Raw genomic sequence first — 27,203 nt, 5'->3', positions numbered from 1 at the left:
TGCATTATTTCAAATGTACCAAGATATTTACACTAGAAATTGGACCAAAACTACTTGGGATGTAAAATAGAAATAGCAAAACATGGTTGTATTTTTAATTATACTTTTTTTGTATTATTTAGTAGGATATTGTTAGGTAACAATTCACTAATAACAGACTTTTTCCCATGATATAAGTGAAAGAACCTGCCGGTAGAACTAGTACTTTTTCATCAATATTAAGGAATTGTTGAGTTAAAACAAACTCCTGTCTTGCTGAAAAATTGCTGTCTTATTTCAAGTGTACTACTAGAAACTAGACCAAAAATACTTAGTAAGATTTTGTGTTTTTGCAGTGTACATCTCCTGAAATCCACCAAATAAACTAAACTCTTTGTGTGTTCTTAAAAGTTTCCCAAACTGATATTACCTCTTCCCCTTCGATGCAGTAAATCAAGAAAAAGGTTTTTCCCCCTAAAATCTTTAACATTTTCCCTTTTCCTTCTCACTCCACGGTTGTTTCTTGTGTGGCGTAGCTTCCAGTTCACCTGCCTCCAGATAAACCCTAATTCTCCATCTATCTCCTTAGACCGTCTGATTAGCATCGCGTCACAGAAAGGGGAAGTAATCCGCGCCCAGGAATAGAGCCACAGCAGAGACTCTCCACAGCCGCCATGTGTCTGCAGGTAATCCGCTCTTAAATACCTCCGGGGCAGGCAGCTCGGGTTGGGCAGAAGCTCCAGTCAGTGTCCTGTTTTCCCTCGGACACGCAGCAGCCCGAGCAGGAGGGGGATTCGTTGTTTCCTCGGTCAGGATGAACTTTGCGGCCCAGTTATTCTACTCCAGCTACCTGAGCGAGCGACTGGAGCGTTTGTTTGCACCGAGGCCTGCAATTAAAGACAGCGAGGAGAATGACCCGTTCTGGGCGAGGTGGGACGTAGCGACCAGTAGAGACCCGCACCCCTGACCTGCCCCAAGCTAGCAGCCATTGTAGCTCTACCTGCAACATCAGCTGCGTTTCCATTACAAATGTGCTCAAATCTTTGTAGCTGCGTTTTTGTTGGCCATCAAATTAAAAGTACGAAAATAAATTCGTGTAATAGAAACACGCCAATTTCTAAAAAGTTCACGTTTTTCGATTAAAAAAAAAAGTTTTTGCTAAGTGGTTTGTTAGCCATATAGAAACATTTTTTGCGTCAAACACCTGATCAATAACCGGATGTTTCTACTGGTAAAAGAAGATAAATACTCTCTTTCAAACAGAAAGTTAGTGGTAAACTAATAATTTTGTTCTTGGTTATGAATGCACATGTTTTGTTCTGTCCTGCTGATTGCTTGTTCTGTTGTCTTTTTTATTATTATCTGTTTTAAATAAAAAATGAATAAATAAAGAAGATGAAAGGAAGTGGTAGGAGGATGTTTTTCTTTTCACTGGAGCTCTCATGACATGGCACAGTTCATAAAAAGTTATCTGTCCCTTGGGCAGGTTGATAGCTCTTCTGTAAAATCTGCAACTATAATTTTCCCAAAACGTTCCGAAATATAAGAGGTTCATCGTCTCCTCTCATGGCTGGCGAATGATGAGTGCTAGCACCACGACTAAATTATGAATACATCACCTGGAACTGTTAACATCCGTTACTGCTATGATTTTTAATGATTTATTGCGTGAACAAGCTTATTTACTTGTGATTTTAATTTTATTTCTTATTTAATGGAAACACCACAATTGCAAAATTGTGTTTTTTCACCGTTAGCGGAATATTGACAAAGATTTGCTCACATTTGTAATGGAAACACAGTTACTGGTCTTTCATATCCTTGATTTGGCTCACCAGGCCGAGTTTACCTTCTCAGTTGGTCCATCCGATTCCCACAAAATTCTCTTTCTCTGTTTGGTTTCCTGTTCATTTTGATCGTTTTGCCAGAAAGGCAGACAGAAACTGAAGAAGAGCCTCCTAACGGTCACTTGGTCATACTTTTAGTTCTGCACTCATGCAGACTAAAGCAAACCAGTCAAGAAATTAAACTGATTCCAAACCTCAACACTGTAAAAACACAAAATCTGTCCAAGTATTTTTGTCTAGTTTTCAGTGCAAATATCTTACTACATTTGAAATAAGAGGAAAAGTAACTTTTCAGCAAGATATAGGAGCTTGTTTTAAGTAAATTCCATAACATTATGAAAAAGTGGTAGATTATGGCATTTCCCCCATTTTATAAATGATATATTAATGTATCATCGACTTAAATCAAGCTCCTATAGATTGCTGAAAAGTTATGTGTAAGATAGTGTTGTCTTATTTCAAGTGTACTAAGACATTTACATGAACAACTAGACCAAAAAGAATGCTTGGCACACTTCAAAAACACAAAGTCTTACTTATTTCTAGTGTAAATACCTTATTACGCTTGAAATAAGACAAAACTAACTTAAAGTAACTTTTCAGCAAGATATGGAGGCTTGTTTTAAGTAAATTCCTTAATATTGATTTTAAAAAATACTTGTTCAATTGGCAGATCAATTATGAGATTCTGCCAATGGAGTTAGAACTTTTTCACCAAAATTAAGAAAGGATTCACTTAAAACAAATGTCTGTATCTTGCTAAAAATGACTTTTATCATAGTTTTGTCTTATTTCAAGTGAACTAAGATATTAGCATGAGAAACTTGACCAAAGAATACTTGGTAAGACTTTGTGTTTTCGCAGCGAACATTAAATAAAGCAGCGTCAGCAGCCATGGCCTTCAGAAAAAGCTTCACCATTCATCCAAATGAACTCTTTGAGGAGGACCTGTTAAAATGATAAAAGCCTGCTGGGTTAAATGCCTCCTTGACCCGCTTTGCTTCATCCTCAGTCGTTATTTTTTTTCTGGACCATTTGAAGCAGAATAAGCTCCTGCTTACCACTTCATCCCCTCTTCTTCTCCTTTGAAGAGGTTCTTCAAGGTTGCCATGTTTTCCTTTTTTTACTATTATTGAACGCTGCCCTTGATTCAAAGCCGTTCTAACACAGGTGCAGCTTTGTACTCTTCTCTTATTCTCATTCACAATAATAAGGGCACTCAGTTTTCACTGGACTAAATATAAAATGGGACAGAGAGCGGTAATGGATTCGTGAGACCAGGTGAAAGGTGAATGTGCTGCTTATAATAGATCACGGTGAAGGAAATAGAGCAGGGTGTTGTCTGCAGAGCGAGATTTATCCGAGAGAGCAGCTCCACCTGGTGGCCATCTACCGAAATAAAACCACATCCGCTAAATCCATTTTGATTTGTTTTAGTGCCTAAGCACGTTACTTAATGCATTATGGGTAATCCTTTGTGTTGCAGAAGGCCTGCTCTATAAATTACGCTTCAGAATATGCATAAAAAATCCAAACCAGTTTTGTTTGGTGTCCTTTGATAAATGAGAGTATATATGGAGCAAAATTAAACAATTCAGATTAATTGTGTCCATTTACCAAGCTGTTATAAATCAAACTATCCTCCCTTCAGCTCCAAATTGCCACTTAATTTACATCTCCCTTAAAAGAGCAACTCAACTAACCAATAAATCATAAGTAGACTTATTGATGTAATCAGTCACAGCCACTTAAAGCTGGATAGATGTGAAGGATGAATCAGTTCAGCTCAGACTGAACTGAGCTGAACTGAGGCCAGTTCTGTTTCTTATAACCCTGGAAATACCAGAAACTTTCATTTTAAAAGTGCTTATTGTGATAAAAGTGCTTTATTGAGAAGGTACAAGCATCAAGCAGAAGTAAATGTGCAGCCATCTTGAATGTTGTCACAGTTTAAAGATGAAATGTAAGGAAAATGTTTCATAACGTTTTCAGATAAAGGTTTTTAAGCTAGGATGAGGTGGGTTTGTTTGGTTGCATCGAAATTAGTCACAAAACTGCAACACTTTTTTAACATCATACGAGTCATGTGATCAACAACCAGATGTTACTACAGGCAGAAAAGACAAAGAACACGACAGGAAGTGCTAGGAGGAGAATGGCGCGGCGATTAAATATCTTTAATCAATGCTTTTCCTCTTGTTTGTTTTCCTCTTGTTTTCTATTCTAAAAAAAAGTTGCAAGCTTTAACTCTGAGAAAAATCATCTTATTAGCAGAACAAAGACGTAATTTTACCAGAAGAACATCTTAAAAATACAAGAAAAAATTTGCTTTAAAGAGAAAAAACTGGAATAATTAATTTTCTGTTATTTTTTGTGTTGGGGTTTTCATATAATTACTACTTCATTCCTCTAATACTACAACTTTATAATATTAAAACTTGATTCTCATTTTATTTTGACTTTGTTGTCATATAACAACTATACTATTACCATGATCGTATTCTTGTAATACTATGACTTTAATCTCATAACTGAAAAAAGTATTTATAGCTTAATTCAGTCATAGAATTGACCTGAATTCAAAGTCCAAGAAATAGATGCTGTAAAACACGCTTGTCAAACAAAATGGCCGCCGTGGATGTGCTGACATCACTCTGAACTATGGAAACCCAAGGAGTGCATTAGTGGAAATTTATCCAGATTTTCCAAAAATTAAATAAAAACAAAATCAATGATAAGATTAATTTATTGCCCAACCCTGAAACCACCTTTTAGAAGCTGAAATTGGTTAAAATCGGGTCTTTCAGGAGGCTAAGGAACCAAAACGTATGACCAAATCAGAGGTCTGGGGATCGTCTTTGAACAATCTTAAAATATTTAGATTTGTCAGGCTTTTCGTTACAAATCTCTAGTAGAGTTTCCAATGAGTTTAATACCTTCCGACGCACCTGAAAATTATTCTCATTTGTTTATTATTTTAGGGAGGAACTGCGTCTTGGCCCCAGTCTACCAGGAGGCTCCTACAAACCCGTGTGTAACGGCGCCGTGGGCCGCCGGCCGACTCTCATTGAACCGGAGCGTCTCAAGGACTTTGGTGAGGAGGAACTTCTCAATGGAGATGCCAAGTACCACCAAACCAGCATGGCTGGAACCCCTGAGATAAAGCTCATGGATCCCCCCAAAACCAGAAGAGTGAGTGAGTTCAGGATCATCCCCAAACCTCCGGCTCAGTTCCTCCGATTTGAGGACATCAGCGCGGCGGCCTTCACGATCCAGTCAGCGATACAGAAGACACCTTGCACGGTATGCTGATTGTGTGAATTTATGAGGCAATCAGAGAGTGGTGCGTGTTTAGCTTAGGCAGCTAATTTGGTTGAAATTCTGCCAGAGAAATCCATGTCAATTGGAGAAATTTGAGACAGAGCAGAGTAGGGAGGTGAGAGTCGAGGAACTTGCAATGAATTAAAGCAGTGTTGGAATGAAGAGTTTGACCATCATAGTGGTCAAAGTTCATCCACTATGATGTAAAAAAAACTGTTAAGTACAACTACTGATGGTTTTTGCTCAAATTTGGTTCTAGAAGCTGCAGAATCAAGGGCTGTGCTTAGTTCGTCTCATGGCTGTGTTAACGGTACCCTATTTCCTTTTGGAACAAATGAAGTATTTTTTAATCACCTTAAAGGTGACTTATTATGCTTCCTGGAACAGGTTAGGATCAGTTTATGGGCTAAACAAAACATGTTCATTACATTTTTTACACAAAATCATTCTTAGATAATGAGATTTCAGTCTGCTTAGTTCTATTTTGAGTTGTTTTATTGCATCTTGTCACTTTAAATCCAAATAAGCTGCTGCTAGCACTGCCCCCCAACTCAACACTTACACTCGTACGTGAAAATAGCTTCAAACAGATGCGCAATTATACAACTGCACATCTTTGAAAAGCATTAGTAGAGCCTCCTGCACAACTAAAGAGAATGCAGCAAGTGGTTTCTGAATAGTAAGTCATCAACAAAAGACTTGTTTTTTCCAGCAGCCATTGTACAGCACATACAGCTGTAAAACCAGCTGGCTGGGTTGCTGGGTAAAGTACAGAACTCTGCTGGGGTCGCTAGGTAACAGGTGCTGATTTGTGATGTTACATTTGGAAGGTTTTTGAAGTGGCTCATTTTCCAGACACCAAAAAACATAAAGTTTTTGCCCAAAAATGCCTGTGTGGGTGTATTTTTCTTTTTCTTTTTTAAGTGCTTGGTCTTTATTTTAGAAGCAAATGGAAGAACAAAGATGTGAATTTTCCATAATAGGTCCCCTTTTATAGCTGCTTTGAACAGAAAGCAGAAGCCAGTGAGCATTTAACAGATGATGCTGCTTGTTTGTGTGCAGTATTCCAGACTGTCCAAGCAGTACGGGATGGAGATTTTCCTGAAGAAGGAGCATCTTCACTACACCGGCTCTGTGAAGGAGAGAGGAGTGCTGTACCTGCTCACCTCCCTCACACAGGTAAATACAGGAACTCCTTCTGTTCTGATCATTTGTGAATCAGGGACACGATGATAACCGTGGGTTTGTTTTCTCCCAGGAGCAGCAGCGGAAAGGTGTGATCGTGGCCACCGACTGTAACTTCTCCATGGCCGTGGCTCACCATGCGGCCGAGCTGAAGATACCGGTGTTTGCCATCATGCCATCAAGCTGCTCTTCTCCACGCCTGCGGACCTACAGAGACTACGGCGCCATGGTCATCTCGTACGGCGGCACCAGCCACGACTCCCAGAACCACGCCCGCCATCTGGCCAAAGAGAACGGATACCTGTACCTGGAAGAGTCAGTCTAATTTTAAAACTTCAGATGTGCTGGTAAAGCACGAGGACGGGGCTGAAACGATTAATCAGATTAATCGGTTACTGAAATAATCATCAATTAATTTAGTAATCAATTAATAGTTAACTGGAGTAAACAATGTAACAAACTGCACAGCATGGTGATGGCAGCACCATGATGTGTGGCTGTCTTGATATATTCAGATATTAGGACTGAAACGATTAATCAGATTAATCGGTTACTGAAATAATCGTCAATTAATAGTTAACTGGAGTAAACAGTGTAACAAACTGCACAGCACGGTGATGGCAGCACCATGATGTGTGGCTGTCTTGATATATTCAGATATTAGGACTGAAACGATTAATCGGATTAATTGTGATTAATCGATTACTGAAATAATCATTAACTAAATTAATTAAATTCAAGTTTCTTAGAATAACAGCATATTTCAGCAACACGGCAGTTCAAAGTTCTTTATAAAAATATAATACAATCAATTATGAAACAAGCATTAAATATTACATTTTGTGAAATATAATCAGAATCATCAATGCACATCAAAATACACTCAGAACAATAATTAAATCAAAACTGTGAAAACATTTTGTCTATAAATATGTTTTACCAAAAGGCAACTTTACCTTCAATTGGTTCCAATTCTGTAATATAAATAAATAATCTCATATTAAGGAACATTTTCTGTTCAAATATTCTAAAAATAATCAACAATAATTTTAGGATAATAATCCTAAACTACAATAACGTTAAGTTAGGCAGAAATGGCTGAACTGCTATAAATAATCAACAGTTCCCTAAAGGAATGCCAAGCTAATTAGGCAATAACATTTATTTTTCTTATTGAAGAACATAATTTAGTTATTTGTTTATGTGAATTTATAATATTGTACAAAACAACATAAGTGTTTAAATGAAAAATATGCAGAATGTGCCCGTCTAAGCCTTTCCTTGTTTCCAGAGATGAGAGTGCAGCGTACCTGGCAGGACTGGGAACTGTGGGCATGGAGATCTTTGACCAGATTCCCAAAGTGGATGCAGTGGTCATTCCTGCAGCAGGACAGTATGGACTTCTGGCCAGCACCGCCACAGCCCTCAAATACCTCAACTCCCAGATTCTCGTTATAGTAAGTACACATAAGCGGTACTAAATGATGATAAAGCTTCTTTTTCTGCTGGTTTACACCAAGGCTGTTACATGGAGACGTTATCAATAGTTCATAATGTGACAGACATTTTCTAGAAGTTACAGGCTGCTTTCCAGATCAGGGGTGTCCAAACTTTTGGTCACACGGGTCAAAATTGTCAAGTCAAACATATTTGTGGGCCAGAATAAAATAAAATGAAGCAAAGAAAGTTGTGAATTCTTTCAACAAAATGATTAACAAACATAATTAACAAAATGGACGTTTTTCATCCCATATCCAAAATTTAAAATGGATATTTTGCACATTCGCTGTTTCCTGTACAATTAACTTCATCAAAACAAAATCTTAAGTATTATTCGTATTATTATTAGTACACTTAAAATAGGACAGTAATATTTCAGTTAAGATATAGTAGCTTGTTTTAAGTCAGTAATTCTTGTGTGCTGATGAAAAAGTACTACTTAAATTGGCAGATTATTTCACTTAAAACAAGACATCCGTTTTAGATGGAGAATCTGCCTTTCTGATTTCAACCACACTGAACATCATTCCCTTTAAATGCTTACGTACGTCTAAATATTAACAGTTGAACTTTCTTTAACAGGGAGTTGAACCAGAAAGTTTCCCTCTGCTGCTGCAGTCTCTGAAAGCAGACAGCCCGATCAAAAACCTGCACAGCAACCCCAATAAGAAGCTGTATGGAGGTGAGAAGCAAACGGGTCTTTGCTGATCTCTTTTCTCTCTAGCTTTGTGCTTTGATGCAAAACCATCAAACTTTGAAGTGCCGTTCATGAAGTTACACAGTCAAAAACTAACAGCATTAATAATTAAACAGAGAAAAACGGGTTCATTTTTTCAAAGTCAAAATTCACCATGTTGTTTATTCACTTATTTAAAACTAAATATTTATTTTACTGCTAAATATTTAGCAGTAAAATACATATTTAGGTACCTAGCTAAATATTTAGCTCAAGATTAAACATTTTGCTCCAAATAAAATATTAGTTAACAAGATTTAGTTTCAAACCACATTTTTAGATCTAAGCTAAATATTTAGCTTAGATCTAAAAATGGATGGATAAAGTTTGAAGTATTTCAAACTAACTATGGAATACTTAGTTTTAAAGTATTAGTTTGAAGCTACAAAGTTACAAACATTCAGTTTGTACATGGAAAAATCATTTTTTATTATTGTCTAAATATGAAATTATTTCTGTTAATTTTTGACTATGTAACTTCTGGCTGTACCTTAAACTGTTATTTCTGCAGGTAGTCACACTGATAATAAAGAATCGATTAGTTAATTAATCGGGTAACTTTCTGTTCACATGACTGTAGAACACAATAAATAAATGTCTTTTCTTACTAGTTTCTATATTATTTATCTTTTCAGATTTTAACGAGCGTTCACTTGGTGCAAATACCTTCTGTCAGTCCAAGAAACTGATAAACAAAGTTATCCCTGTCAGGTACTGCAGCTCCACAACAAATCCACCAAAAAAAAAACTATTACCAAAGAAGTGAGACGGACAAAGTTGTATCTCCAGAATAATCTCACCAGTGCAATCTTTAATCCCCCAGTTGGTGAATTCAGTGTGATTTTTGATTTCTGTTTTGTTGTCAGTGAGGAAGACTCTCTGGTGGCGATGCTGCGATTTCAGGAGGTGGAGCACTCCACAGTGGACACAGTGGGCGCCATGGGACTGGCTGCCATATTGGCAGGGCAACTTCCAGAACTAAGAGGGAAAAAGTGGGTCAGATATTTTAACGTTGTTGTAGTTCAGCAGCTGGTTTCAGTCTAAACTCTGAGGTTTGACCCAGTTGCCAGCCTGGTGGGTTGACATTATCACAGCTGGGCAGTAACTAGTTACATTTACTTAAGTAACTTTTTTTTATTTACTTTTAGGAGTATTTGTACTTTTTACTTTTACTTCAGTAATTTCATTATGAAGTATTTCTTCTCTTACTTGAGTAAAATTTCTGGATTTTCTACCCACTGAATGAAAAACAAACATGTTTTGTCTAAAGATTCACCAGACAGACACACACCTGCAGTTTCTGTTGAAGTTTTTTGTTGAGAGAAACTGATTTGGAAAAATTTCTTTTGCCTGATTTTATTATTTTTTGTTATTTATATAAATTATTCTCATTTAATTTATGGCAATAAATTAAAATACCAAAATTTCCACTTAACTTTATATTTTGGTCTGCCTGGTGATGTCATTTTTAAATATTAAATCAATGATAATTTGATCGGTTACTCAGTATTTAAATAAACTTTCTACCAAATACTTTTTACTCTTACTTGACTAATTTCGTGCAACTTTTTACTTCTAGAGCAAAAAATATGTTGAAGTAGAGCTACTGTTACTTGTGTACAGTTTTTGCGTACTCTGCCCATGTTTAGACGTCACCGGCCACCATTTTGGCTCATGCTAACCGTTTCTGCTGCAGGGTGGTTGTTGTGGTGAGCAGCGCCAACATGGAGCCGGACCTGATGAGGCAGTGTGTGGACCGGGCTCTGGTGCTGGACGACCGGGTCAGTAAATTCTCTGTGCAACTGGGAGAATGGCCAGGAGACATGGCCAAACTGCTGGACGTCCTGTCCAGAGAGGACGTCAGGTGAGGACAGGTTCAGACTTAAGCCGTTCCCATTTTGGTGCCAGACGCTTTCTTTAACTCCGCGTGTTTTCGTTCTCCTCCAGACTGCTGGATGTCTGCCATCGCAGGCACAGTGACAAGTCAGACGTCTTCAAAGCAAAGGTAGGCGGGTAATTTGTCCTTTTCTGTCCTTTTTCATGATTTCATTAGTCATGGAGTCTTCAGTCAGAGGCTTCTTCAGAGACGCTGCAATTAGGCCAAATTTTGCTGGATGATAAACGATAATGTTGTTTTGTGACCATTTTCAAGTAATGTAATAGTTGAGGATCATTTTCTTTAAAAATGCTAGATTTACCCAAGTTTAATGACAAATAAAAGCTGATTTGAGTGCAGCAAATGTGGCTTTTCAGGAAAAGTCTCTGGATAAACGCAGTTTTAGTGTTTCCATTACAAATGTGGGTAAAACTTTATCAACATTCCTCTATTGGCAAAAAAAAACACTCAATTTGATAATTGGGGTGTTATGATTAAATAAGAAATGCAGTTAAAGTCTTGTGAATATTTCTGTTCATGTGATAAGTCAATATGTAGGAAGTGGTCGTCCTACCACTTCCTGTCCTCGTCTTCTTCATGGTTCTTGCCAGTAGTAACGTCCGGTTGTTGGTCATGTGACTCACGATGCGAAAAAAGTGTTTCCATCGCAGTTTTGTGAAATAAACAAATTTTGATAGAGCAGAAAAACCACCTGATGCTATCGCAAAAACTTTTATCGAAAAATGTGAGTTGTTCCTTTTTTTAAATTGGTTTGTTTCCTTTAAGAGAATTTATTTTTGTAAAGATAATAAAGATAATTCATTAAAAAAATTATGTTGATCATTTTAAAACTCTCTGTCTGCATCTGTTGGCCAAATTTGTGGCAGTTTTTCAACTGCTGTTTTGAATTGCACACGTATCACTTTTAGGGCCACAAATGGCCTGCGGGCCCCACTTTGGACACCCCTAAAATAAAGTTTTTCTAAATGTACTAATTTCCCAGGATCTAGCCATGTTCTAACAGGTCATGCAGACTGATTAGCATCGCCAGTCTCTCAACATAAAGTTCCATAGCAAATCCTCAGACCACACATAGCACTTTTTCCTGGACTTGGTTTCTAATCTCCCTAATTCTGATTAGAAACAAGCTGAAAAGTCTCTTAATCTCTGGGCTCGTCATTGTTTCCTCTTTGGCCCAGACTAATTGTTGCGTTGTTTGCCAATCGGCTCCGTCAAAAGGTGAAAGGTCTGGGCTGATTAGCAGGCGACCCCCTAACTCTGAAGCGTACGTGTTTGTTGTCTTGACAGGTCGAGTGTGTGGTGGAAACCAGGGATAAGACGCAAAGCACTCAGCTGCGCAAGACGCTGAATGAGCGCTACCCTTCGATATGCTGGCTGGACCGGTGATCGAAACAAAACGAGACAAGAGGAAAGACGGTGGAGTGCAAATAAATTTGGAAGGGATTCCTAACACATCCTTCAGTAGGACAATAACCATAACCAATCTCTGGATCTAGCTCTTATCAGAATAAAACACTGAATTAGATGCAGGTTGGATGGTGTGGTTAGTTTCAAGATAATTTTCCATTAACATTATAAAAATGCAAGAAAAGATTAAAAGTAGGGGTGCACATATTGCAGTTTCTTTAAAAAACCAGACCTGCCGATTCTAATTTTGGCCGATACCAGGGTTTGTGGTCTGAAATGTCGCTAAATGTTGACCCTTTGCACGTGACGTCACGCTGTTTAGAACTCCTCCCGCTCCGCCATGATGGACGTCAAAACAACCACTGCGCTCCTTTAAAGCTAGTCAAAAGAACAAACATGTGGTAGCTTAATATCTCTAATATTTAGTTGATTTCACCTTAAAGGGTGCTGCACAAACAGGCAAGAATAGAAACCAAACTCGTTATTTTATTACATAACTTTTAAAGAGGAAAGATACAGCTGACATAACGACTGTCAGCTGTTAATGATTGTCAGCCCTCGGTATAACCGAACAAATCCGCTGTAAATTACTTTTTACAAGGTATTTACTTCAACGTTCATATACTTTGTAAGTATAATTAGAAAGATATCAAATATTGCTTTATGGAGAAGGTTTACGTTTAATGGTAACCATGGAGACAGTGCCGCAGTCATTCATGTAGCCTCGTGTATGGGAAAAAACTGGTTAGCATCTCGTCTGTTGTACGTTTTTAAGGCTGCTCAGGTGTAAAGGGGAAACGGTTTTATCGCATAATGATATAAATCATGTGGTTTGAATTCAGGCAAAGTCAGTAATTTGATCAGGAGGGAGGAGGAATGGGTCGGTTTCTAAGCTAGCTGTTTCAGCTATTTTGTAAATACCGCCGTCTATGAGCTCCAACCAGGTGTGTTACGTTCACAGACAAATTAGCTTGGCTCGAACAAGTAGAAACCATGAACAAACTGGCAAAAACATTTTCCGTCACTCTGTTCAACACTCCCCTCCCTCATTTCCGACGTCCATCATGGCGCCTCGAGTGACGTAGTGACAAACGGTCCGGACATCGGTTGATTGTAGACCTTTGCTGAAGATCGTCTTCATGTGTAAGAAACGGCTGGTCTCACAAAATTAAGGACATCGGCACAGATAAATTGGTGCAGCCCCTAAATAAAAGTAAATATTTTCAGAGTATATATATTTTTAAGAAGCTGTACATTTCTGTATTTACACACCCCACCGTAGTTGTGTCCGAGACACAACAAAAGCGAACAAATGTTTCGTTTCTGTGCAGATATTATGAAAGGTAAAAAGGGGATAAATGCATTTGTGTTATAATTTCTTAAGAGTAAAAGTGAGTGAGAATGGCGGGGTGAGTTGTGTCTTAAGGTCTTTAAGCAGAGGGCAATGTGAAAACCTGTGCTGCTGTTGCTTTGAGACGTAAAACCTGAGGTTGAGCAATGCACTGTCCTGCTGACGAAGCTAAAATAAAACTGGTGAATATCCAAACAATTTCAAAAGGATTCTTTATTTGTTTTTCTGATGTTTATTTTTAAACAGTGACTGAATCTGGGATTTTCTGACAGGTAGAAAAATAAAAAAAATACCTATTTACTCTTATGAGTTACTGTAGCTAAACTACCAGAGGTATGACATCCATCACTTAATTAAAAAAATAAAAATAAAATGCTACTTTTTTTTGCATTTGAACACTAAAGAAAAATGTATTGCTACATAAAACATTGCATTTATACGACCATGAAATTACAATTTTAAAAATTACAAGGATAAAGGCATGTTATTGAAACTTTTTCACAATATTATGACTTTATTCATCTATTGTTTTAACTTTATTCTCATATGATTTCATCTTAATATTATGACTATTTTTGTTATTATTTATTCTTATGGCCCTAACACTCTGTGGTACATTTATGTAAATTGCTTTCCAAATATTAAAAACTGGAACAATACCAAATAGATATATGAATCTATTTGGATCAGGTCAGAGTTGTTCTTTCCCCCCAGTTTTCATTCAATATTGTGGCAACATTTAATTATTTTGTTAATGACTAAATTAAAACCTTATCCCAGTTTTTAATCAGAAGTGTGATTTTTCTAATTCTTGTGTGACCATTATTAGCGCTTCAAGCTCATTTCAATTATTTATTCAGATTTGATGCATTTAAACTCTAAAGAAACATGTTTGCAAATAGATGGAGTTCAGTAATATGTGTTTGGGATACAATCTGTGAAAAGTGCAAAATAAAGTGTTCACTACTACAGTTTTCACAATCTGCTCTGTCGATGAGCTCAGCAAAGTTTCAGGAAGAGCAGGAGCTTCTTAAAGAGATAGAGACCTAATTTCAAGGGAGAAAATGTTTTTAAGTCATATTGGATATACATATATAATTTTTTATAACCGCTTAAGCTAGCATAGTTTCTTAATTGTGATGTAAAAAGGTAGTATGTGCCTGGAAAATACATGATACTGTCCCTTTAAGGTTCTGTAGTTTTCCATCCAAAATCCAATCATCCTGACCTGAAGGTCTGCAGCAGGACTTTACGAGAGCTGTGAACAAATATCTATACACCTTTTATTTATTTTGCCATTTATTTTTACTTTTAGAGGCTAAATGTAAAGACTTTTAGAGGGCAAAAATAAAGAAATGTTTTTGTAATTGTATCCAGATCCATAAACTGAATGTGTGTATTTTTCCAGAGAAAACCCAGATAAACAACGTAAATGAAACAAACCAGTTTGCAAATTACTCTCTTTATTGAAGACCTTCAGTGTCCTCCACTGGAAGCGAAAGCGCCGTAGAGTGACAGAGGTAAACATGAAAATATCTCCTGTTTTTAGAAATCTTCTCTCGGGCCGCCAGCAGCATTCCTGTGCCTGACGTTGCGACTCAGCAGCAGTTGAGGAATCTGTATTGCAACCTCGCAGGCTTGTAAACATCATTAGAGCACAAAGTAATTGATTCAGGACTCCTGCTGTATTGCACATAAAATCTATCTGAAGGCAGATTAATTAATTAATTAATTAATTAAAACACTCCTATCAACAATATTATTAATTTAACATCAATTCTAACATTTTCTCCAGCTTTTCTTCATAGAAAATAAATGGAATGTAGTTAAAATCTATGAACCAGTGAATTAAAGGTTACAACAGAGACACTAATTCAATTTCTAGTGTTTATATCATCAGTTTTCCCTCATCGTAGGGGGAAAAGGCACCAGGAATGTTCAGCTGTTTCGCTCTGGAGGCGCCGCCGGCCGTGTTCAGTACCTTTTCTGGCGCTTCGGGTTGTACTTAATGAGCAGGCCGAGCGAGGCGTAGCCGAACAGGAACGTCTGGACGAACCACCGCCAGCGAGTGTTCGGGTGGTTGATGCCTTTGTCGCTGTGAGGAAACAAAAATAAAAGAATAGAAAAGCGTTAGTGGCGGTTTTTAGACATGATCCTGTTCTGTCGGTGTTTGAATGCTTGAAATTCAAGCACTTTATTTTATTCAAAATAATAATAATGAAACTAAAATTGACATAAAATGTTGACTACTTTTATCAAACATGTAAAAAAAAAAAAAACTGCAACAAAACTGTTTAATCTCGCTAAGTTTTCTGGTATTTAGGAAATGGAAATAATTTTAGTCATTTTAAATGACCTAAAACAAGAAAACTTTAGTTTGATTTAACTCCAGATAGCGAGAAAAAAATGTTTCCGTTTCTTATTAATAGAGGTATTAAATTTAAAAAAAACATGTTTTTCACATTTAGGCTTTTAATTAATCATTAGATTACATTTTTTACAAAACTGTGCAGCTTGAATATCAAGAACTTTCAAGGACTTGATACAGAAATCAAGCAAACCTTGAAATGTTTATCCAAACAAAAGTGAATAAAATATGTATTTAATTAAGTTTTTGTGTAGTTTAGAGAAAATCCACAACAAATTCAAACTTGAACACCAAACTCTTGTTTATAAAATGTTTTTAAAACATATTTTTTCTGTTATATTCGCGCCCATAATGATTATATGCAATAGTCAAATGAGTTGAAATAAGATCAGCCTGAGCTCTACCACCACCTGGTGGACGGTTGGGCTCCCTGCAGTCTTACCTGCACAGCTTTAAAGCGTAAAGAGCTTCTAAGACGTGAACAACAACGGCTGCCCACCACCTGTAACACACAGAAAGACCCATTTAATCACCGAAAGAGAACTTCATTAAACATCAATTTGTCTCGTTTGTCCCTCTAAAAACTCTTTATCCTGCTTTTACACAATTTTATTAATTTTATCACTACAAACTGGGACACCAGGACTGGAGCTTGGGTCCATTTTTACCTGGTTGTGTGAAACCAGAGGCAGCCAGAGAGCCACGTTCTTACTGAAACAAATCTTCTAGTAAATGTTTCACTCTGAGTTTCTGGAGAGGATCACAAGGCTTTGAGTCACTTTATCTACGCAAATCACTGGGTTTGTTTTATCTCTGCAGACAGACGCCCTGACGTCGGCTCCAGGTCGGTTCAGACTGCCGCTCTGCAAAAACACAAGGCTTTAACAAGCATCTTTAGACTAGTTTCTAGTGCAATTATCGTAGTAACCTTGAAATAAGACAAAACTAACTTATAACCAGATTATCAGCAAGATATAGGAGCTTAAAGTAAATAATTCCTTAATATTGATTTAAAAAACAGAATTACTAGTTCCTCTGGCAGATTATTTCACATATAATAAAATATTATTTTCATGTAAGTTAAATAATCTGCCAGTACTTTTCATCAATATTAACAAATTATTTACTAAAAATAAGTTTCTATATTTTGCTTTAAAGTTACTTATAAGTTCGTTTTGTCTTATTTCAAGTATATTAATATATTTGCACTAGAAGCTGGACCAAAAACACTTGGTAGGATTTTGTGTTTTTGCAGTGCGTTTCTCTCTGACCTGCAGTCTGTCCCCTTCAACCTGATGACAAACCAGAACATGAACTCAAGTTCTGCTTTAAACTGCAACAAAAACAACTTTAGAGACTCAAAACAAGAAGTTTCACTTTCCAAAACAAACAGTTGTAAGCAAGCATCAAAAAGCAGAAACAATGTAGTACAGAAAACATTCTCTGGGTTAAAATCAGTTAATTGTGTTAGATATCACATAAATCTTTGGTTATTTTTCAAACAGTTTTGAAGCCAACAGCCTGCAACACCAAGCCGGTTCAGATGATGGTCGGTTCTGAAAACCACTTTAGGTTTTGTTTTACAGCTGATAAGAGTAGTTTTAGTTTTATTGTTTATGGAAAGCTCAGTTGTCTCTTTATTGCTTCCTTATTTAAATTAACTACTAAGGAATAAAAAATGAAAAACAGCTGTTCTGTACAGCAGAGAAAATCCCAAAAGAAAATTAGAAAGTTGAAATGAATGTCAAACTAATTTTCTCCGGGTTTATTTCTTAATAAAATTTGGAGAGGCTGGAAAATGGCGTTCCTCTGGGACGGGGCTCGGCCCACTTAAAATGGCTCACTAATGATGTCACCTTATGCACCTCTTTCCAATGTTTTTCTTCTTTTTGGCTGGAGATTGAGACACTTGGACATTTTGTGTCATATAAACATTTACTTTGAAGTATGTATCCGAATAAAATTTGTGATTTGTGTTCAATTTAGTTTTTTCTTTAAAGACAGATACATTTTGTACCAATGAACAAAACTACAAAAAATAAACTAAAATTAGTACGAACAATTAAACATTAAATACAAGTAAAATGTTAGCATCTTCATGACTATTTAACTTCAAAATGTACCAAAACGACTTTACTTTGCAAAGAAAATTGACTGATATGGAAGGATTTGGAAATTAAATCCTCTAAAGTTTGTATGAATAATCAGCACCTGGAGAGATTCCACACACACGGAGGGAAAACATGCAAACTATATGCAGTAAAACCCAAAAAAGACCTTCTTCCTGCAGGGCAACAGGGATACAAACTGCTGCAGCAAGATAAAACTTTTTCCTTACAGCAGATAATCGGCAGAATATAGAAATCCTTTCAAAATATTGATTATAAATCAGGAAGTATACATCAGGAAAGTACAAACTAATGAAGGAGGTTAAATAATGAGCAACAACCAGCAATCAGTCAGGAGTCTATTATAAATGTGCAGAAAACTTTGTCAATATTCCAATTATGTCTAAAAAAAAAACTACTTTGCAATTCTGGTACTTCCACTAATTGAAAAATGCAATTAAAATCACACGTGAATTTGTTTGTTCACGCAATAATTCATTAAACCATCATCCTCCAACTATTTCCTGTCGTCTCTTGTCCCAGTGGAAACATCTGGTTGTTGATCATGTGACTCGTGATGTAAAAAATAAAAAAGCGATAAAAATAAACCAATTTCAATACGGCTAAAAAACCACGGCATCCAAAATGGTCAATGGAAAAGCAGCAAGTCGCAACATGGAGACTGAATGTTTCTTCCACCATTTTATAAAAGATAAATCACTGAAGTTACCCTGAAGAACAGGAACGCCTGTCACATGACTTGAATTTCTCCTAATCTTCTGCAGAAACTGCAGCAGTCATATGACTTTAAGGGCCAGTTAACAAACAATTAAGGCTGTTGTTGACGGTATTCAAGCTCTCGTTCGAAGAGACTATATTTAAAATCTATTCATCAACTCAGGCGTAAACAGCCGTGTTTTCATATGAATAGAGCTGTTAGGGCTGTTTTTGCACATCACAGAAAGCCGTTTTCTTTCTGTGATGATTTCATTTATCAGGAGTCGCCGTGGTTGTTGCGACAGCTCCTAATCTCTTACCCTTTGTACATCAGGTCAGCATGGTAATACACCAGGTGACTGCACAAGCTGCCAAACGGACCGAGGCAATCGTACGGGATTACATCTGGTGCAAACACGATCAGCTGCAAAATAACAGTGGAGAGTTTAGATGTAAAACACCCAAAACAAACAGTTTATACAGTTTGTGACTATTTTTTTGTTCATAAATTTTGACAAAACATAATCAAAGCTGCTAAGAACGCTGCATTTTTCCATAAAAGTGATTTATACCTTTTTGGGGATTTTTGCAAAAACACAATTGTAGTCATAAACAAGTTATAAAAAAAAATAAAAAAATACAACAATTAAAATATTTAACAACAAACATTTAAAAAAATTACAATAAAATAAATTAATTAAAATAAGTATATATTTTAAACATAATTTTAGTATTTATTATTAAATAAATTAATAAAAACAGGTTAGAGACGCATAACATAAGATTAATTTCATATACACGCCCATCTTCCTGTTCCTTTGTTTTTTTATTTCAAATTCAAAAACACTTTATTGATTCTAAAGAGAAACTAAATATTAATTAGTTTTACAAAGCATTGTTGTAGCAGGTTATGGCTGCAGGCAGGAAGCATCTCCTGCAGCAGTCTGTGTTACAGGGAATCTGAAGCAGAGTTTAATTCTGAATATCTGACTGAATATATTCTGTTTTTTAAGGCATAAAGAGGAAGCTCAGGGTTGTCCATCATGTAAAATTCAGCCGTTTTCAGAACAAAACCCTCCTTCTTTATCAGGTTGTTGAGCCTTTTTAGGTCCCTAAATTTAAACTTTTCTCTTCTAGTGTGGCTTTTGTTGCTTTGCATCATTTAAACTCAACTCCGGGGTCGTATTTATGAATGCTGTGAACTCCAGGAGGCCATCGGCGTCCAGTTCAACAATAAGTTACAGAGACGCTAACAAAGTGTCAAACTCCAATAAATGAGTCTTTGCTTCAGTTTCCACTCCGACCAACAAAGCGTGGCTTCTCACGAGTCCAAACCAAATCGGTTTTGCTTTTAACTCATCAGTTCTGCACAACCAGATGAAAGAACAGAAGATATCTAGAGGAAATTAATCTGAATCCTTTTATTATTTTACAATCAGGGTGGGTTTAAAATTAGATTCGGATTATTTCACCACAAGTTAGCGAGGAATCATCTGATTCCTTTACATTTAAAATGGCACAAACAAAATTAAACTCTGCTTCAATTTTCTGTGATCTTTGTGTCTGCATTGGTTGTTATTTTTATTTTAAAAAAGATAATGCACATTAGTAAATATGCTAAAGTCAGCCAAAAAAGCTAGTTTTCATCTGCAGTCCCTCAATTAATAAAAATACAGTGCAAATCGGGCAAGCTAACATGCTTCTTCCTTAAAATAAAAACTGCAATAATAACAAAAATAGAAAATAAAAAGCAACAGTTAAGCAGAAACTGGATGTGAAACACAAACTTCTAAGATCAATCAATAAATAAACATGTTAAATATGACATTTTTGCTTTTTCCAGGATTTATCTTTGTAGACTTAAGGAAAATGTTTGCTTTTTTAGCTTTATGTCACTTATCTTTTCAACAAAGATGGTAAAGGTAATACATGACTTATTTTATTTATTTTACACGTTTCATAACAACAGAAAATGTAAACAAATCAAACCTTTTCCTTGGTACCCAGAAGAGCAGAAATAAGGAAAACTGTACATATTAGCTTCCACTGTAGTGCTAAGACAGCTTCCACTTTGTGTATTAATGCATATTAAAGTATATTTGGTGTTTGAAACATCAAAGTAGGCAGCTAAGCGTTTTTATAGCGAGCCTTAAGTATTTTAGCTATTTGCAGGTAGTTGTTAATGCAATAGATCAGATTTAATTTAAAAGAAAACAAACTAAAAAAAACTGACACTGGTCAAAACTGAACTGCATTGTTAGGATATATTCTTAAAAAAATACAGTTTGGCTTGTTGGAAATAGTTAATCTCTTCTAAGGGGATCACAACAGGGGAACTTTTTTACTTTCCAATGCAAATATATAATTAACATTGCAGGTCAACCTGACCCACCATGATCTTTTTGCCTAATCTGAAAGGGCAGCACACATTAGATGACAATAACGTTCATAAATTCGGACATTTTGACGGAGAATAAGGAAGCTTTTTGTTGTTTAAACGTGAACTGGCTGCTGTTTAGCGTGTCAGTCCAGCAGCTCCAGTCAATTTTAAGCTAACTTAGAAAATGGACTTTAACCTAAAGTCTGTTGAACCCGCCTTAGGACTTAATTAACACTGATAAGATTAGCTATCAACACGATAGTCGCATTGACAGTTTTTAACGATATAGGATACATTAATTGGCGTCAGAGAAGAACATTAAACTGAACTACAGCAGCAGACGTTGTTTAAATAATTTAAATAAACCCGGGGGAGGATATATTAGGTAACCCCAACTGTGCAAAAATACTTAATAAAAGTTTGTTAGGATCACTTAATATTTGTCCTGGTTATGTTCAGTCGGAGAAAGTTTAAATTACTTACAGTAAAGTACCCAAATGAGACCGTTATAGTAACGACCCAAAAGAGAGTGGTCCGTTTAAAATAACCGCTTGGAGCCATTGCTGCTGTTTAACGTTGTTCTACGGTGGTGGTGCCGCCGTCAAATACGACCGACTCGAAACAACACGCACACGTCAAGCACGGAGGAGGCGTTTTTGTTGTTTTTTAAATATTTCAGTCCAAAGCTTGTATAATAATAATAATAATTCTGAAGTAATTGTATGACATCTGTATTTTAATGGGAGTAAATATTATGTTCTGTGAAGGCTTCAGAGTGAAGACGAAGGAATACAGTGGAAAGGTCAAGGATAAAGTTGTGAAAAGGTTTAAAGCTGAGGTTCCCAAACCGTGGGGCGCGCCGTGTCATTGAAGGAGGGGCGCGGGAAGCCGTCTGGATGAAAAAAAACAAAACAAAAACAAAAAAACATGAATGCTGTATGCGCTAGGTTTTTACTTTAGAATGACCAACTCTGTTATTCCTCTGTCAATTTGATACAGTAGGGGCTTCTGCATTTCCCATATCCGTGTCCTCTGTCACTTTTATCAGCAGTTAAAACTGTTTAATCCGTTGCTAATATGTCGTAACCTGTTTTTCCGAGCTGCCTTTAAACGCAACATAAGCACTACGATGCTCGCGCTGGGGTTACACCTGTGCGGCAGTGAAAGAGACCTGCTGCTGCTGTGCAGCTTTAAGCAGGTGTGTTAGGATCATGGCAGCAAACCAGCAAAACGCAAAGAACTTTTCACAGTTTTCCCCCCAAACTAACCGACTGAGTTGAGTAAAGCTGTTGGATGCAGGTAATGTTAGCTAAAAGATGACTAGCTAGCTAATATCAGTACAGTAATTTAACAAGGGCGCTAACAAGTAGCTTGTAGGCTACTGGTGTTGTTGTCTATGTTCAGCTACGTACATTCATTTTGCCCCCAATAAAGTTGCCCCCCTCCCCCCACACACACACACCCCTCTTGTTCGTCTGGAGACGGGGTTGAGTATATCAGTGAGTTTACCTGTGATGCATGTGGTTAGAGTCAGCGTAAAGTCCTGACTGAATGAAAATCATCATAACCTATTTATGTCACGTTAACGAAGAACAGCTGAAAACCTACTGGGTTTATCAACTGCGGCAGCATTTTGGCTCCAACTCCTCCCCTTGTCATTTCTATATTCTTTGCACGAAATGTTGAATAAATATTAATGTTGTTTCCACATATCATCTCCGATGTCCGCTGGACTTCAGGTTGTGCTGTGTCAGCTGTTTGGGATTCTCCTCCTAATTTCCCCTCTGATTGGCTACCTGCCACATTCAACTGGCTGCATTGACGCTTCCAGTCGGGAGAAATCCCTGATTTAGATCGGAGCGGCCACGACGATGCACCGTAACACACCACACACTGCAGGATGATCGGTTACGAAATCACAAGCGGCCAACGAATTAAAATTGTTGTAAGGGGAAAATAGGGGCAAAAAAATCGTGTAGTGTGAACTACTGCATTAGGTAGTCGGATGTGCCCGTCTTCTCTATTTAAATCTAGTGATTACTGAAGGCCAATATAGTATACAGATTTCATATCTGCACTCTTTTGGTTGAATGCAGTATTTATTTCCACTTTGGCTTTATGTTGTTTAGCTTTTATTCAAGAACGTTTTTTGTTAATGGAGACCGAGAATCCATTATATTTTTGTTTTTGGTTGTTTTGTTTATTTAGTTTATTAGTTCCAGTGTTATGTGTTCTTTTGAAAATAGAGTGTATTTCTCTATGGCAGGAAATCACATGCATTATTAGTCATTTCCATTAAATCAGTGTCAAAAGGTCTTGAAACAATATTATTGTTTATCGCAATAATTTTTTAGACAATTAATCGCTTGGCAAAATGTGTTATCGTGACAGGCCTAATCTCACTTGGTGCTGCTAAAGTGTTTGACCTGAAAATAGGAAGAATATGACACAACTACAAACCTACCAAGACATGGCCCCCCAGAATTTGTACAACTACAAAATAGAGCAGTTATAGGCAGAAAAAAAAGTAAATTCCCACAAAAGGACGCATTCTTTTTAAAATTGACCTAAAGTTTATAGAAATAAAAATGTAGACATTTCTGAGTTTCAAAAGTCAAACATTTGCCAGAAAAAAAACTGAAAATTTTTTAGATTAATCTCAGAAATGTTCAGAAAAAAAAAAGTGGACATTTCTGAGTTTCAAAATTAGAACATTTTGACTTGGAAAATTTCAAAAGTCAAAAATGTTCAAATTTCTTGATGTTTGATAATATAATTTAATTGTACAGCAGTAAGATCAATAGTTGACAAGATATTTTAATTTTAGCTTGAACAGCAGCGTTCTCTCTTGCATTACGCTGTTCCCAAGCCTTCTTTTAAAGTCTCTCTTTGGGAGGCTGGTTGTCTTAGTTGGAAAGGTTTTTGTTTGCCAAGATGATTACAGACTCCAATAATGCTGACATCCATCACATGGAGAGGTCAATCTATGACAGATAGCGTCTCATTGTGTTTTATCTGTCAGGGTACATGAGTTTACTGAAGCTTACTGGCGGCTGCTTCATCATCTTCATCATGTAAAAAGTCGAGCTCTAGACAGAGTCTTGGGTGTTGGGTCAAAAACAGGTTTTTTTGTTGTTGTTTTGATTGTTGTTTGTTTTGTTTCTGCAAAACAACAGGCTAAAAATGCAGCATCCACATCACGATGGCGCCTCTCTCATGTTTGACTTGTGTAACTTTTAAACAAAACAAAAAAAAAACGAAATTTGCCCCAAAAACTTGCTGAACCACATTTAGCAGAAGTAGCTGCATCCGTCCGTCTCTTGCAGAGAAGTTTTACTTTTCTTTCCATGTTGCTTCAGTCGTTGCTACACCTTGATTCTTTGGTTGTCCTGTCATTCTTTTGAACATTTGAAACTGCGTTTGGGATCATTTAAGCTGTTTGTGATGTAGTTTGGGCAAATCAAACTACATATTTTACTCCAGAGTAATTTAGTATACAGATGAGTTCATAGTTCATCAAATGCCAGCGTCATTCATAAGCACCATGTGTTGAGTTTGTGCTGATATGTTTTGTTCTCTCCAAACATCTCTACTGAGGTTTGTATGATCTGAGATGGAGCTTGTGAGTTTTTGCAGCCAGTTCACAATCTTACTTTTGTGGTGAATTTGCTAGAATGTCCAGGCCTGTGAATATTGACAGCTTCCTTCTTATATTTTATTTATTTGTTTGTTTGTTTCATTTACTTATAGTTTAAAATGAACATATTACATGTTAAAATGAAGAAAATGTTAATAATTTTTTATTAACTCCTTTTCTTATAAAAATGATTTTTTTTAAATAAAAAACCTAATTTTTATGAAAAGTTTTTAATGAAAATCTGCTTGTTTATATAAAACAAGGAGATTATGAAAAAAATAGTTTTTTAATAGAGAAAACTTAATTTCTTATTAAAAAGTTTCTTTTATTTAAAATATCTCCTTTTTTTATTTAAAAAATGACTTTTTAAGTTAAAAAAATTCCCTTTAAGATCTTTTATTAAAAATCTTTCCAAAAAATCCAATATTTTTTGTTTTTTTTGACAAAGAAAAATCTTACATAGGTTTGAATGACAGATACACATTTAGTTGCTTACAGTACAACAAATTGACTTTTGAGAGAAGGGGTAGACTACAAACGCTTTATTTTTCTTTAAAAAAATTATATGGAATAGAATATTTCTAAGATTTCTTTTAAAAAACCAAAAAAATGTTCATGAAATAAAAACAAGTTTTATTATTAAATTTTAATCAAAAATTAGTTTGTAATAGTTACTTTAAAAAAATGAAAAAACTTTAGAAGAATCCATATAACATCTATCAACTATTCATATAGACACAAAACAGGGAATGCTTATATGTAAAAATAATAACAAAGAAAAATCATGTATCTTTAAATGATACAACTCTACTGAATCAATATGCATCATTATACCTTGATAGAATATTATGTTTTATTATTTTCTTAAAAGTAGGAGTGTATCTGCTCTAAGTTTTAACAATAAAACATAAAATATGTGCTTTCCTTATTCCAGATGGTAACATCCATCCTCACTCAAACTGAAAGAGATCATCAATGTTTTACTACTTTGACTTTTAAGTGATAAGTTGATTAGATATTTGCTTTTTTAAAAGAAAAAAATATGCACATATCTCTGCAGGCAGGACTGAGTCGAGTGCAGCTGTTTGTAGTGATTTCACATTAGCTGGACAGCCTGTTGGCTGAAACCGTTTTTAGTTATCTTCAATCACTCGATCATTGTATGTTAACCTGGAGCATAAGTAATAATCTGATGGGACGGTTCAGTGATAGAGGACCTTCCCCCTTTTTCAGAAATGTATCTGAAATATTTTAGAACTTCAAGTTGTGATCATATTTACACAACTTGAAGTTCATTAATATTTTGAGTTTTATGTGTTATTTAAAATATGCAGGTCTTGCATGAGTTATGCAAGTTTGTAAAAAACAAAAAATGCTGAGGTTGTCTGATAGGATTTAGCTGAAGCACAGAGTGAAAGCTGAGACATTGAGTTTTTTCCTCTTGTAGATAAAAGATAAAACAATGGAGCTTGCTGTGCTCGCCTCTGATAACTCATGACTGCATTGTCTTCTTTTATTCTTGCAAAACTGTAAATCTGCTCCTGGACTTTGCTCAGTATTGACGTTCAGTGTTTACATTATCAGTGCATTTCAAATGTAGCTGCTTCCCTAAACACAACCGAAACAGGTCCAGACAGCTACAGCTAACAGGTAAAGTCCAGTTGCTCACTGCTTCGGCCATCCTTTGTTTTCCCACAGGCCTGCTTTGCATATGAACGCCACTGATTGAATTCAGCTCACTGCTCCACTTTGCTCTTTTTCCAAAAAGTAGTTCCCTAAGATTGTCGTTTGTTGATTAATGTAAAGTTGTAAGTATTACTGGCTTAGTAATGGTTAACCTGAGGCCTCATTGCAAAACTGGAATGAAAACATTTGGTGTAAAGTTAAACTTACTTTTAAAGGAACCTTTTAATCCATCTAACATCTAACTAGCCTTAACATTCATATGTAGCTGCTTCCCTGAAGCCCTAAATACAACCAAAAAGCTATGCTAGTTGTAGCTTGACACAAGATTGTGATTGACAGTGCAAAGTCAAGTCTATTGGCTCAGATTGGTTGTTTCTAGTTAGTGAAACTATCACAACAAAGTGACATTTCAATAAAAGTGCTTAAAATAAGTAGAACGTGTTTTCTGTCTTTGTACCTTGCATATAGCATCATGTGACACAAACAGTAAAGTGGTTTCAACGAGTTTCTCTTAGCGACTCGTTTTGTTTCCATATCTGTGGTTGACCTTCTCTCAGATCTGGAGTGGGATGGGTGTTGAAGAGAGCTGGGAGGTTGGTGAGAGGTCAGGGGATGCTGTGGGGGTCAAAGTCCCACCTTCAAGCATTCAACAAACCCTGTCCCACCCCCGCTGGCTTTGGTGGAACTTTTCAGGATTCTCTGCTGATCGATATAAAAGGTGCTCTGATACGACACACAGACACTGACCTCATTCTCAGCTACAACACCCAGAAAGCAGGTCTGCCCAGCTACTGCGATGTGGAAAGACTCCAGTCATGGTAAGAGTTACAGGATAAGAGTCACAGGAGCTAAAACTCAGCTATTCTGGTTAAAGTAGATTTTCTTAAGCTAAAAATCAACTATTTTTAAAACGAAATAGCTTTTTATTCAATGTAAAAAAAAGTAGTTTTTTAAAAAGAAAAAAGTCACTTTTTCAAACTAGTAATGAGGTATTTTAGGAACAACACTATGTTGCTTTTTAAAGCTAAAATCAACTATTTTAAAAAAGAAATAGCTTTTTAGTCAATGTAAAAAAAAGTAGTTT

At 36.3% G+C, this 27,203-nt stretch overlaps 2 protein-coding genes across 3 annotated transcripts; one reads left to right on the top strand and one right to left on the bottom strand.

Moving 5' to 3' along the window:
- Positions 1–568: 568 nt before the first annotated feature.
- Positions 569–13,421, top strand: LOC103148144 (L-threonine ammonia-lyase). Of its 2 annotated transcripts, none has more exons than XM_016679001.1 (11): positions 569–665; positions 4,808–5,129; positions 6,210–6,326; positions 6,406–6,647; positions 7,624–7,789; positions 8,415–8,514; positions 9,204–9,279; positions 9,435–9,560; positions 10,265–10,432; positions 10,516–10,573; positions 11,753–13,421. In XM_016679001.1, the coding sequence occupies exons 2-11, from the start codon at positions 4,968–4,970 to the stop codon at positions 11,849–11,851; spliced, it is 1,314 nt and encodes a 437-aa protein (XP_016534487.1). In that variant the 5' UTR covers positions 569–665; positions 4,808–4,967; the 3' UTR covers positions 11,852–13,421. The 2 variants fall into 2 exon arrangements, with proteins under 2 accessions (XP_016534487.1, XP_007566846.1); XM_007566784.2 differs by lacking the exon at positions 569–665 and adding an exon at positions 673–909.
- Positions 13,422–15,092: 1,671 nt separating this feature from the next.
- Positions 15,093–21,414, bottom strand: tmem254 (transmembrane protein 254). The gene is made up of 4 exons (XM_007566775.2): positions 21,280–21,414; positions 18,737–18,840; positions 16,034–16,093; positions 15,093–15,318 (listed from the first exon to the last, which is right to left on the bottom strand). Exons 1-4 carry the CDS (start codon positions 21,355–21,357, stop codon positions 15,198–15,200), a joined length of 363 nt encoding a protein of 120 aa, XP_007566837.1. The 5' UTR covers positions 21,358–21,414; the 3' UTR covers positions 15,093–15,197.
- Between the last annotated feature and the right edge of the window lie 5,789 nt (positions 21,415–27,203).

The sequence above is a fragment of the Poecilia formosa genome, unplaced genomic scaffold (assembly GCF_000485575.1).
Source record: "Poecilia formosa unplaced genomic scaffold, Poecilia_formosa-5.1.2 Scaffold199, whole genome shotgun sequence".
In the NCBI taxonomy this organism is placed as follows: Eukaryota; Metazoa; Chordata; class Actinopteri; order Cyprinodontiformes; family Poeciliidae; genus Poecilia; species Poecilia formosa.
The sequence above is the reverse complement of the archived record's forward strand: the minus strand, read 5'-3'. Positions and strand labels throughout refer to the sequence as shown.

Coding starts and splice junctions, on each gene's coding strand:
- LOC103148144 (XM_007566784.2), top strand. CDS start 794: ATGAACTTTGCGGCCCAGTTATTCTACTCCAGCTACCTGAGCGAGCGA. Junction 6,648..7,623: donor GGATACCTGTACCTGGAAGA/GTCAGTCTAATT, acceptor CCTTGTTTCCAG/AGATGAGAGTGCAGCGTACC. Junction 10,433..10,515: donor CTGTCCAGAGAGGACGTCAG/GTGAGGACAGGT, acceptor GTTCTCCTCCAG/ACTGCTGGATGTCTGCCATC.
- tmem254 (XM_007566775.2), bottom strand. CDS start 21,357: ATGGCTCCAAGCGGTTATTTTAAACGGACCACTCTCTTTTGGGTCGTT. Junction 16,094..18,736: donor GCTGACCTGATGTACAAAGG/GTAAGAGATTAG, acceptor TGTGTGTTACAG/GTGGTGGGCAGCCGTTGTTG. Junction 15,319..16,033: donor TACGCTTTAAAGCTGTGCAG/GTAAGACTGCAG, acceptor GTTTCCTCACAG/CGACAAAGGCATCAACCACC.